General features: G+C 33.6%; 1 protein-coding gene across 9 annotated transcripts in view; it reads left to right on the top strand.

The window, feature by feature from the left end:
* Window positions 1-12,799, top strand: part of camk2d1 (calcium/calmodulin-dependent protein kinase (CaM kinase) II delta 1) — a gene marked incomplete at its 5' end in the record, with an annotated part of 118,020 nt that overhangs the window by 75,237 nt on the left and 29,984 nt on the right. For all 9 annotated transcript variants that reach the window (XM_079805820.1, XM_079805815.1, XM_079805822.1 and 6 more), the window contains 6 exons: window positions 859-942; window positions 3,446-3,540; window positions 7,169-7,291; window positions 7,670-7,753; window positions 11,080-11,122; window positions 12,078-12,112. In XM_079805820.1, coding sequence (XP_079661946.1) covers window positions 859-942; window positions 3,446-3,540; window positions 7,169-7,291; window positions 7,670-7,753; window positions 11,080-11,122; window positions 12,078-12,112 — 464 coding nt within the window. The remainder of the gene's footprint in view (window positions 1-858; window positions 943-3,445; window positions 3,541-7,168; window positions 7,292-7,669; window positions 7,754-11,079; window positions 11,123-12,077; window positions 12,113-12,799) is intronic.

The following is a 12,799-nucleotide window of genomic DNA, read 5'->3' as shown; positions in this document are numbered from 1 at the left end:
GCAGTATTTATGCTATTATTTTACCTCTTATCAGACGAACGTGATCATCTCTGAGCTCAGACATAACTTCCGGCGAGTGAGGTCAAAATACGAGCGTGGTCATAGATGTATACGTAGATGCCTCATTAGCACGGATCAGTAGAATGAGGCATCTATGATCGTTATATCTATAACCACGCTCGTATTTTGACCTCACTTAGCGGAAGTTATGTCTGAGCTCAGAGATGATCACGCTCGTCTGATAAGAGGTAAAATAATAGCATAAATACTGCTGGGTTTCTCTCAGAAGCTGATGGTTTGTCTAGATCAGACCCTTATTCATCATCTGGTGTCGTTTAAAGCTGCACTGAAACTGACCCGTTTTGGAGCCCATTGAAGTCCATTATATGGAGAACAATCCTGGAATGTTTTCATCCAAAACCTTCATTTCTTTTCGACTGCAGAAAGAAAGACATGGACATCTTGGATGACATGAGGGTGAGGAAACTATCAGCAAAAGTTTATTTAAAAGTGAACTAATCCTTTAATCACAGAGCATCAACATGATGAAGATGATGATTGTATCAGTAAGTTTGACTTGCGTGTGGTGTAATTAGTCTGACTTCTGGACAAACCCTGATCTTGTTAGCGTTTAATTGCAGGAATCTCCAGGGCTTTACTCTCATTATGGGCTGCTTCGCCTCAGGGCTTTGACGGGACGCCAGGGACTGGAGATATTTTAGAATTAGGCTGCAATCCAAAGACAGAAATGCCTTAAGTAAATTGTACTTAGGATAATTCAGGGGGAGCTCACTCTTTAAAGAAGAGGAGAAGTTAACTCTAAGTTTAAATGAGGTCGCTGCTCTTTCCTTTGTGTAGGGTTTGCTGGAACGCCGGGTTATCTTTCCCCTGAGGTGCTGAGGAAGGAGCCGTACGGCAAACCGGTCGACATGTGGGCCTGCGGTAGGAACATCTGCACTTCTGGACCCTCTGAGCTCTGTAGTCCTACTTACACTTGAGCTTTAACACACTGACCCCCGGTTCCACAGATCAGGCTTAAGATAGTCCCAGACCAAAATCTGAAAATATGTCAGTGCCATTGTTTTGCAATGTGTTAAATCATGTTAGTAACATGCTAAAGTACTAGCAATATTCTAAAAATACTAGTAATATGCTAACTCATATTAGAAACATGCTAAAATACTAGCAAAATGCTTAAATGCTAGTAATATGCTAAAAATATTAGTAATATGCTAAATCCTGTTAGGAACATGCTAAAATACTAGCAATATGCTAAAATACTATCAATATGCTAAATCCTGTTAGGAACATGCATAAATACTATCAATATGCTAGAATACTAGTAACATGCTAAACCATGTTAGAAACATGCTAAAATACTAGCAGTATTCTATAAATACTAGTAATATGCTAACTCATATTAGAAACATGCTAAAATACTAGCAAAATGCTTAAATGCTAGTAATATGCTAAAAATATTAGTAATATGCTAAATCCTGTTAGGAACATGCATAAATACTATCAATATGCTAAAATACTAGTAATATGATAAACCATGTTAGAAACATGCTAAAATACTAGCAATATTCTATAAATGCTAGTAATATGCTAAATCATATTAGAAACATGCTAAAATACTAGCAATATGCTAAAAATACTAGTAATTTGCTAAATCATGTTAGTAACATGCTAAACACATGTTAAAATACTAGTAAAATGCTAAAAATACTAGTTATATGCTAAAATATTAGTAATATGCTAAAATACTAGCAATATGCTAAAAATACTAGTAATATGCTAAAATACTAGCAATATGTTAAAAATACTAGCAATATGCTAAATCATATTAGAAAAATGCTAAAATACTAGCAAAATGCTAAAATACTAGTAATATGCTAAATCATATTAGAAAAATGCTAAAATACTAGCAATATGCTAAAAATACTAGTAATATGCTAAAATACTAGCAATATGTTAAAAATACTAGCAATATGCTAAATCATATTAGAAAAATGCTAAAATACTAGCAAAATGCTAAAATACTAGTAATATGCTAAATCATATTAGAAAAATGCTAAAATACTAGCAATATGCTAAAAATACTAGTAATATGCTAAAATACTAGTAATATGCTTATTCATGTTAATAACATACCAAAATACTAGCAATATGTTAAAAATACTAGCAATATGCTAAATCATATTAGAAAAATGCTAAAATACTAGCAAAATGCTAAAATACTAGTAATATGCTTATTCATGTTAATAACATACCAAAATACTAGCAATATGTTAAAAATACTAGCAATATGCTAAATCATATTAGAAAAATGCTAAAATACTAGCAAAATGTTAAAATACTAGCAATATGCTAAAAATACTAGTAATATGCTTATTCATGTTAATAACATACCAAAATACTAGCAATATGTTAAAATACTAGTAATATGTTAAACCATGTTAGAAAAATGCTAAAATACTAGCAATATGCTAAAATACTAGTAATATGCTAAATCATGTTAGTAACATACTAAAATACTAGCAAAATGCTAAATCCTAGTAACATGTTAAAATACTAGCAATATGCTAAAAATGCTAGTAAAATGCTAAATCATGTTAGTAACATGCTATAAAAACATGCTAAAATACTAGCAAAATGCTAAATCCTGTTAGTTAAATGCTAAACTACTAGCAATATGCTAAAATACTAGTAATATGCTAAATCATGTTAATAACATGTAAAAATACTAGCAATATGCTTAAAATACTTTTAATATGTTAAATCGTGTTAGAAACATGCTAAAAAAACATGCTAAAATACTAGCAAAATGTTAAATCACGTTAGAAACATGTTAAAAAAATGTTGTCAATGTGTTTAATCATGTTAGCAACGTTTAAACATGCCAGCAATGTGTTAAAACGCGCTCCAAAACATTCGAGATTTATTAAGTTTAATCTGGAAATTTCTTTTTCTGGTCTAATAAATGGATATTTAATTATTTAGATATTCATAAAGTTTGACAATCAAAATATGAAATAAAAACACGAAAATATGGTACGAATATTGAACAGTCATTTTGGATCATGAAGAGCACCAGAGGGTTAAAGGTATAGTTTGATTGACATGTTTTATACCATCTAAATAAAAGTCTTTCCATCACATCTAAAGCTTGAGCGTTTAATAAACTGTGAAATTAAATGAAATCCATAAATCATGAGTAACCAGTTAGAAAATGATGTTTCCTACACTCGCTGGATAGCAAAACCGTCGTCATTTGATGAGCAATCTACCGTTATTGAGGTTTCAACCAGGGGCCGACCTTTTTAATATTCCTGATCATGATGATTTATACACTCAGATTTCTTCCAGCCAATCAGAATCAAGTATTCAGTCAGACCACAGTATAAAATATGATAACGCATGTGCATATTATGTGTTTTTATAGGTGTGATTCTTTACATCCTTCTGGTGGGTTATCCTCCTTTCTGGGACGAAGACCAACATCGGCTTTATCAGCAGATCAAAGCTGGAGCATATGATGTAAGATGACAGGATATCATATTTAATAGGGCTGTAACGGTACACACATTCTTACCCAACCGGCTCGGTACACGCGTGTCGTCGGCTTGTTTTTACACGCAGAACACACTTCAATCCCAGTTCCCACATGAACATATTAAGTATTCAGTCCATTTTATCAGGAAATTAAAATGATAAATGCCGCTTTGCTGCATTGACTGATCACTGACGAGTGAACGCGATCGTCAGTCACAAAATAAACATGAGTGAACATCTGAAGGTGTGTGAGGATACACACTTACTGACACGCATCATATGTGGAGTAATCGCGCAGTGTCTCAACGGCGGAAAGACGTCAATAAAACTGCTGGAGAACATGACATCACATGACCTCACGCAGCATCACATGACCTCAGAAGACCTTCAGTGTCCACAGCTGTGAGTTCACTAGAGAAATCAACTCTTTCACTCAATATATGACCGATATTAGCCGTTATATTCACGATATTAGCCGTGATATTAGCCATTATATTCGTGATATTAGCCGTTATATTCATGATATTAGCCGTGATATTAGCCATTATATTCATGATATTAGCCGTGATATTAGCCGTTATATTCATGATATTAGCCATTATATTCATGATATTAGCCGTGATATTAGCCGTTATATTCATGATATTAGCCGTGATATTAGCCGTTATATTCATGATATTAGCCGTGATATTAGCCGTTATATTCATGATATTAGCCGTGATATTAGCCGTTATATTCATGATATTAGCCGTGATATTAGCCGTTATATTCATGATATTAGCCGTGATATTAGCCGTTATATTCATGATATTAGCCGTGATATTAGCCATTATATTCATGATATTAGCCGTGATATTAGCCGTTATATTCATGATATTAGCCGTGATATTAGCCGTTATATTCATGATATTAGCCGTGATATTAGCCATTATATTAGCCATTATATTCGTGATATTAGCCGTTATATTCACGATATTAGCCGTTATATTCGCGATATTAGCCGTTATATTCACGATATTAGCCGTGATATTAGCCATTATATTCATTATATTAGCCATTATATTCACGATATTAGCCGTTATATTCGTGATATTAGCCGTTATATTCGTGATATTAGCCGTTATATTCACGATATTAGCCGTGATATTAGCCATTATATTCATTATATTAGCCATTATATTCACGATATTAGCCGTTATATTCGTGATATTAGCCGTTATATTCGTGATATTAGCCGTTATATATTCAAGATATTAGCTGTGATATTAGCCATTATATTCGTGATATTAGCCATTATATTTGTGATATTAGCCGTTATATTCGTGATATTAGCCGTTATATTTGGGATATTAGCCGTTATATTCAAAATATTAGCCGTGATATTAGCCATTATATTCGTGATATTAGCCGTTATATTCGTGATATTAGCCGTTATATTCGTGATATTAGCCGTTATATTCAAGATATTAGCCGTGATATTAGCCATTATATTCGTGATATTAACTGTTATATTCGTGATATTAGCCATTATATTCGTGATATTAGCCGTTATATTCGTGATATTAGCCGTTATATTCAAGATATTAGCCATGATATTAGCCATTATATTCGTGATATTAGCCGTTATATTCGTGATATTAGCCGTTATATTCACGATATTAGCCGTGATATTAGCCATTATATTCGTGATATTAGCTGTTATATTCGTGATATTAGCTGTTATATTCGTGATATTAGCCGTTATATTCGTGATATTAGCTGTTATATTCGTGATATTAGCCATTATATTCGTGATATTAGCCGTTATATTCGTGATATTAGCCGTTATATTCAAGATATTAGCCATGATATTAGCCATTATATTCGTGATATTAGCCGTTATATTCATTATATTAGCCATTATATTCGTGATATTAGCCGTTATATTCGTGATATTAGCCGTTATATTCGGGATATTAGCCGTGATATTAGCCATTATATTCGTGATATTAGCCGTTATATTTGTGATATTAGCTGTTATATTCGTGATATTAGCCATTATATTCGTGATATTAGCCGTTATATCCGTGATATTAGCCATTATATTCGTGATATTAGCCGTTATATTCGTGATATTAGCCGTTATATTCAAGATATTAGCCGTTATATTCAAGATATTAGCTGTTATATTCGTGATATTAGCCATTATATTCGTGATATTAGCCGTTATGTTCGTGATATTAGCCGTTATATTCACGATATTAGCCGTTATATTCACGATATTAGCCGTGATATTAGCCATTATATTCATTATATTAGCCATTATATTCGTGATATTAGCCGTTATATTCGGGATATTAGCCGTTATATTCGGGATATTAGCCGTGATATTAGCCGTTATATTCGTGATATTAGCCGTTATATTCGGGATATTAGCCGTTATATTCGGGATATTAGCCGTGATATTAGCCATTATATTTGTGATATTAGCCGTTATATTCGTGATATTAGCCGTTATATTCGTGATATTAGCCGTTATATTCGTGGATATTAGCCGTTATATTCGGGATATTAGCCGTTATATTCGGGATATTAGCCGTGATATTAGCCATTATATTTGTGATATTAGCCGTTATATTCATGATATTAGCCGTTATATTCGTGATATTAGCCGTTATATTCGTGATATTAGCTGTTATATTCGTGATATTAGCCGTTATATTCAAGATATTAGCCGTGATATTAGCCATTATATTCGTGATATTAGCCGTTATATTCGTGATATTAGCCAATATATTCATGATATTAGCAGTTATATTCGTGATATTAGCCGTTATATTCGTGATATTAGCCGTTATATTCAAGATATTAGCCGTGATATTAGCCATTATATTCGTGATATTAGCTGTTATATTCGTGATATTAGCTGTTATATTCGTGATATTAGCCGTTATATTCAAGATATTAGCCGTGATATTAGCCGTTATATTCATGATATTAGCCGTTATATTCGTGATATTAGCCGTTATATTCGTGATATTAGCCGTTATATTCATGATATTAGCCAATATATTCATGATATTAGCAGTTATATTCATGATATTAGCCGTTATTAATTCTACTTAACCGTCAGTTTTGTGTACCGTTACAACCCTAATATATAACCATAGTTGATACTATATCTGATTATTTTGATACTCCTCCATCAGATATAGAGGGAGAGAATGAACGAGTGCGTGGCTCAGATGCCTTTAGTATATCTGGACGAGACTCAGTTATTTCCCAACGTGCCCTTCCATACATTTCCTGATCCTGGTCTTCTGAAAGACTCTCTGTGTTATCCACTGATGAGATGCTAAACCGCTGCAGGATCTGTGTCAGGGGTTTTTAAAACCGCACACTCGTATGTCTCTCTTATCTCACACACTCTTTCCTATCTGATCCCAGTCAGGTGTGATAGAGAAACATACGGTGTCTCCCTGGAGCCAGGACTGACATCCACTGTTCTGTGTGGTATCAAATCAGAGTGTAAGATCTGTGTGTGTGTGTGTGTGTGTGTGTGTGTGTGTGTGTGTGTGTGTGTGTGTGTGTGTGTGTGTGTGTGTGTGTGTGTGTGTGTGTGTTCTCTCCCTAGTTTCCCTCTCCTGAGTGGGACACAGTGACACCAGATGCCAAAGATCTGATCAACAAGATGCTGACTATAAACCCTGCCAAACGCATCACAGCGGCTGAGGCCCTCAAACACCCCTGGATCTGTGTATGTCACACACACACACATTTATAGACGTCCAATGTTCGCTCCAAAGTAAAGTATTATATTAGAAGCTGGCGCAGCGCTGAGATTGTTAATGCAGTTCGCGCAGTGAAACCGCCCATCTTTTAATGTTTTCGCGATCATTTAATGAAATAGGATCGTCTTTTAATAATTTTTTAACAATAGCTTTCACAAGTGGTAATAACTCAATGCTAATATTATCATAAATAAGGGGTTTGTTTGCCCTGGAAAGAATGATCATGACTTGAAATGTATGGCACAATGCCATATTAATGCTGAATCAAACATGTTTTTTTCTACAAAGATAGATTTTATGGATGGATCTTAAACGTTTGCTAATTTATTCTGTCTGTATCACAGCAACGCTCCACAGTGGCCTCCATGATGCACAGACAGGAGACGGTGGAGTGTCTGAAGAAATTCAACGCCAGGAGGAAGCTTAAAGTAAGTATGCTAGCAATATGCTAAATAATGCTAGCAACATGCTAAATCATGTTAGAAGCATGTTAAAATATGCCTGAAATGTGCTTTAAACCATGCTAGATACATCTTAAAACATGTCAACAATGTGCAAAACCATTCTAGAAACATGTTAAAACATGTTAAAACATGTCAACAATTTGCTAAACCGTTCTAGAAAAATGTTAAAAAATGTCAACAATGAGCTAAACCATTCTAGAAACATGTTAAAACATGTCAACAATGAGCTAAACCATTCTAGAAACATGTTAAAACATGTCAACAATGTGCTGAACCAGTCAACAATGGGTAAACCATTCTAGAAACATGTTAAAACATGTCAACAATGAGCTAAACCATTCTATAAACATGTTAAAACATGTCAACAATGAGCTAAACCATTCTATAAACATGTTAAAACATGTCAACAATGTGTTAAACCATTCTAGAGACATGTTAAAACATGTCAACAATGAGCTAAACCATTCTAGAAACATGTTAAAACATGTCAACAATGAGCTAAACCATTCTAGAAACATGTTAAAACATGTCAACAATATGCTAAACCAGTCAACAATGTGCTAAACCATTCTATAAACATGTTAAAAATGTCAACAACGAGCTAAAACATTCTAGAAACATGTTAAAACATGTCAACAATGAGCTAAACCATTCTAGAAACATGTTAAAACATGTCAACAATGTGCTGAACCAGTCAACAATGGGTAAACCATTCTAGAAACATGTTAAAACACGTCAACAATGAGCTAAACCATTCTATAAACATGTTAAAACATGTCAACAATGTGTTAAACCATTCTAGAAACATGTTAAAACATGTCAACAATATGCTAAACCAGTCAACAATGTGCTAAACCATTCTAGAAACATTTTAAAACATGTCAACAATGTTTAAAACATTCTAGAAACATGTTAAAACATGTCAACAATGAGCTAAACCATTGTAGAAACATGTTAAAACGTGTTAACAATGTGCTAAACCAGTCAACAATGTGTAAACCATTCTAGAAACATGTTAAAACATGTCAACAATGAGCTAAACCATTCTAGAAACATGTTAAAACATGTCAACAATGAGCTAAACCATTCTAGAAACATGTTAAAACATGTCAACAATGAGCTAAACCATTCTAGAAACATGTTAAAACATGTCAACAATGAGCTAAACCATTCTATAAACATGTTAAAACATGTCAACAATGTGTTAAACCATTCTAGAAACATGTTAAAACATGTCAACAATGTGCTAAACCGTTCTAGAAACATGTTAAAAAATGTCAACAACGAGCTAAACCATTCTAGAAACATGTTAAAACATGTCAACAATGAGCTAAACCATTCTAGAAACATGTTAAAACATGTCAACAATGTGCTGAACCAGTCAACAATGGGTAAACCATTCTAGAAACATGTTAAAACATGTCAACAATGAGCTAAACCAATCTATAAACATGTTAAAACATGTCAACAATGTGTTAAACCATTCTAGAGACATGTTACAACATGTCAACAATGAGCTAAACCATTCTTTAAACATGTTAAAACATGTCAACAATGAGCTAAACCATTCTATAAACATGTTAAAACATGTCAACAATGAGCTAAACCATTCTAGAAACATGTTAAAACATGTCAACAATGTGCTGAACCAGTCAACAATGGGTAAACCATTCTAGAAACATGTTAAAACACGTCAACAATGAGCTAAACCAATCTATAAACATGTTAAAACATGTCAACAATGTGTTAAACCATTCTAGAAACATGTTAAAACATGTCAACAATGTGCTAAACCAGTCAACAATGTGTCAACCATTCTAGAAACATGTTAAAACCGGTCAACAATGAGCTAAACCATTCTAGAAACATGTTAAAACATGTCAACAATGAGCTAAACCATTCTAGAAACATGTTAAAACATGTCAACAATGAGCTAAACCATTCTAGAAACATGTTAAAACATGTCAACAATGAGCTAAACCATTCTAGAAACATGTTAAAACATGTCAACAATGAGCTAAACCATTCTAGAAACATGTTAAAACATGTCAACAATGAGCTAAACCATTCTAGAAACATGTTAAAACATGTCAACAATGAGCTAAACCATTCTAGAAACATGTTAAAACATGTCAACAATGAGCTAAACCATTCTAGAAACATGTTAAAACATGTCAACAATGGGTAAACCATTCTACAAACATGCTAAAACATGTCAACAATGAGCTAAACCATTCTAGAAACATGTTAAAACATGTCAACAATGAGCTAAACCATTCTAGAAACATGTTAAAACATGTCAACAATGAGCTAAACCATTCTAGAAACATGTTAAAACATGTCAACAATGTGTTAAACCATTCTAGAAACATGTTAAAACATGTCAACAATGAGCTAAACCATTCTAGAAACATGTTAAAACATGTCAACAATGGGTAAACCATTCTACAAACATGCTAAAACATGTCAACAATGAGCTAAACCATTCTAGAAACATGTTAATAAATGTCAATAATGTGATAAATCATGTTTTAGCATGTTAGCAATGTGGTAATCACGCCTAAACATATTAGCAAAATGTTAAATAATGTTAATTAAAACAAGCCAGCAATGTGATAAATCATGTTAACAAAATGGTAAAATGTTAGCAAAGTGCTAAATCGTGTTAGAGACATGTTAAAAAATGCCAACAATGTGCTAAATCTTGATATTCAAAAAGGCTAAAATGCTACCAATGTGCTAAATCATGTTAACAACAGGATAAAAGGCTACCAATGTGCTTACTCATGTTAGAAACATGTTAAAATGCCAACAATGTGCTAAATAATGCCAGCAACATGCTAAAAAATGCTAACAATGTGTTCAGTAATGTTATAAAAAAATGTTAAAATGCTACCAATGTGCTAAGTCATGTTAACAACAGGCTAAAAGGCTACCAATGTGCTAAATAATGCTAGCAACATGCTAAAAAAAGTAATCACGCCCGAAACATATTAGCAAAATGCTAAATCATGTTAGCAATGTCCTAGAAAAAGTGAACAATTTGACTATGAGTAAAACCTTCAAAGTTTAAACTTAAGATAAACAGTTTTTATTATATACAAAAAGATCAGGAACATTAAGAAAATAATTCATGTCATTTATTGTTTCATTTTGAGTTTAGTTTAGTTGGTGCTATAGCCAGAATGGCATAATTCTCACACATGACATGCTTTAAAGGCTGGATGAATTGTTATCGTCTAGCATTGACTAATGATTGCCTGAGTTGAGCTCTGCCTTTCTGTGTTTAGGGGGCTATCCTCACTACCATGCTTGCCACACGGAACTTCTCAAGTAAGAAACTCTCTTAATTTTTGTTTGTTTGTTCGTTTAATCATGTAAAGAAAGTTCTGAACTTGTTTATGCTTCAGAAGACATTACACACTGTAAAGAATATTGTTGGGTTAACTTTAAAAGAAAGTTACCAGGTTGCCTTAAAATTTTGAGTTCATTGAAATAAAAAAATTGAGTTAAAGGTGCACTATGTAACATTTTTGATATATAAACTCAAAATATTATATTTTCTGAACCACATTAATTATCTAAGTTGGACAAAAGATAAATGCTGTGTTTTTACAGTGCAGAAATTGTAGCATTTTCATTGAAGTCGAGCAGCAAAATTAGTTGATTTAAGGTGTAGGATGTAATTAAATAAAATCGTAGTGTCCATGCAAGCTTTTGATATAATCAAAGCAGCAGCAAAATTACATACTTATCACATCACAGTTCAAATACAATCACAAAATGTATCAAAATGATTGCATTATACATCGATCAGCCATTACATTATGACCATATGAATAACACTGATGATCTGGGATATATTCGGCAGCAAGTGAACATTTTGTCCTCAGAGTTGATGTGTTAGAAGCAGGAAAAATGGGCAAGCGTAAGGATTTGAGCGAGTTTGACAAGGGCCGGATTGTGACGGCTAGACGACTGGGTCAGAGCATCTCAGTTAGTCATAATGTTATGCCTGATCGGTGTATATTTTTAAAATCAAATTGTGCAGCCCTATAACAAAGTGTCTCATGAGTAGCTCTTCCCTGTTCAGTGTCTTATTGCTAATTCAGTTTCACAAATAAACATTTGCTATGCTTCTCAATCATTTTTCATTATATTATGCAAATCTTTAATTACGAGTCATTCAGAGGCCAATGGATCATGAATCCGTCACACACAGTGATGATCCTTCCCTCTTTTCATCCCTCTTTATGTTCACATTCATTCTTTTCATTTCACTCCACAGGCAAGAATCCGTACAAGAAGCCTGATGGTGTCAAGGTAAGTTAAATAAACAGAACTATTAAACTTGATCTGAACATTATCATTAGCTTGACTTGTGAATAGTTTTAGGGGATTTAACTTTCATCCAGTAGTTTTGCGCTGTAGTATTTCCATTACCAATTCCTCAAAGTAAAGGTTCCCCCAGTTATAATGGTTGCTACACCCCTGGACTTACACTAAAGGTGTGTGTGGAGACCAGCATTAATATCATGTGTATCTCAGAGACGTGGACTTGAGCTGTTTTGACTTGGGCCACAAACCACACACAACATGCCTTAAAATACCACAGCAAAACACCCTAACACTCTCACACGTTTCAGGTGTGTATTTTTACACATATATTAGTGACTCATTACTTCTATAGTTCCTAACCTTACACTTACAATCCTGTTTAACTTTCCACAACCCACATATCTTAGCTTTACATGCACACACACCCATGCAAACACATACGTGAGACTGCACATACGTGTTTGCTTAGCGTGTTTAATGGGTGAGCATGTGCTCACACTATATGTTGGTGTTGTTCACATTATATCCACTTACTGGCTGAATGCCATCAAAACACACACACACACACACAAACAAACACACACACACACACACACACACACACACACTATACGTTGGTGTTGTTCACATTATATGCACTTACGCGCCAAATGCCAAAAAAACACACACACA

This window comes from Gobio gobio, assembly GCF_949357685.1.
Source record: "Gobio gobio genome assembly, chromosome: 2".
Taxonomy (NCBI): domain Eukaryota; kingdom Metazoa; phylum Chordata; class Actinopteri; order Cypriniformes; family Gobionidae; genus Gobio; species Gobio gobio.
The sequence above is the reverse complement of the archived record's forward strand: the minus strand, read 5'-3'. Positions and strand labels throughout refer to the sequence as shown.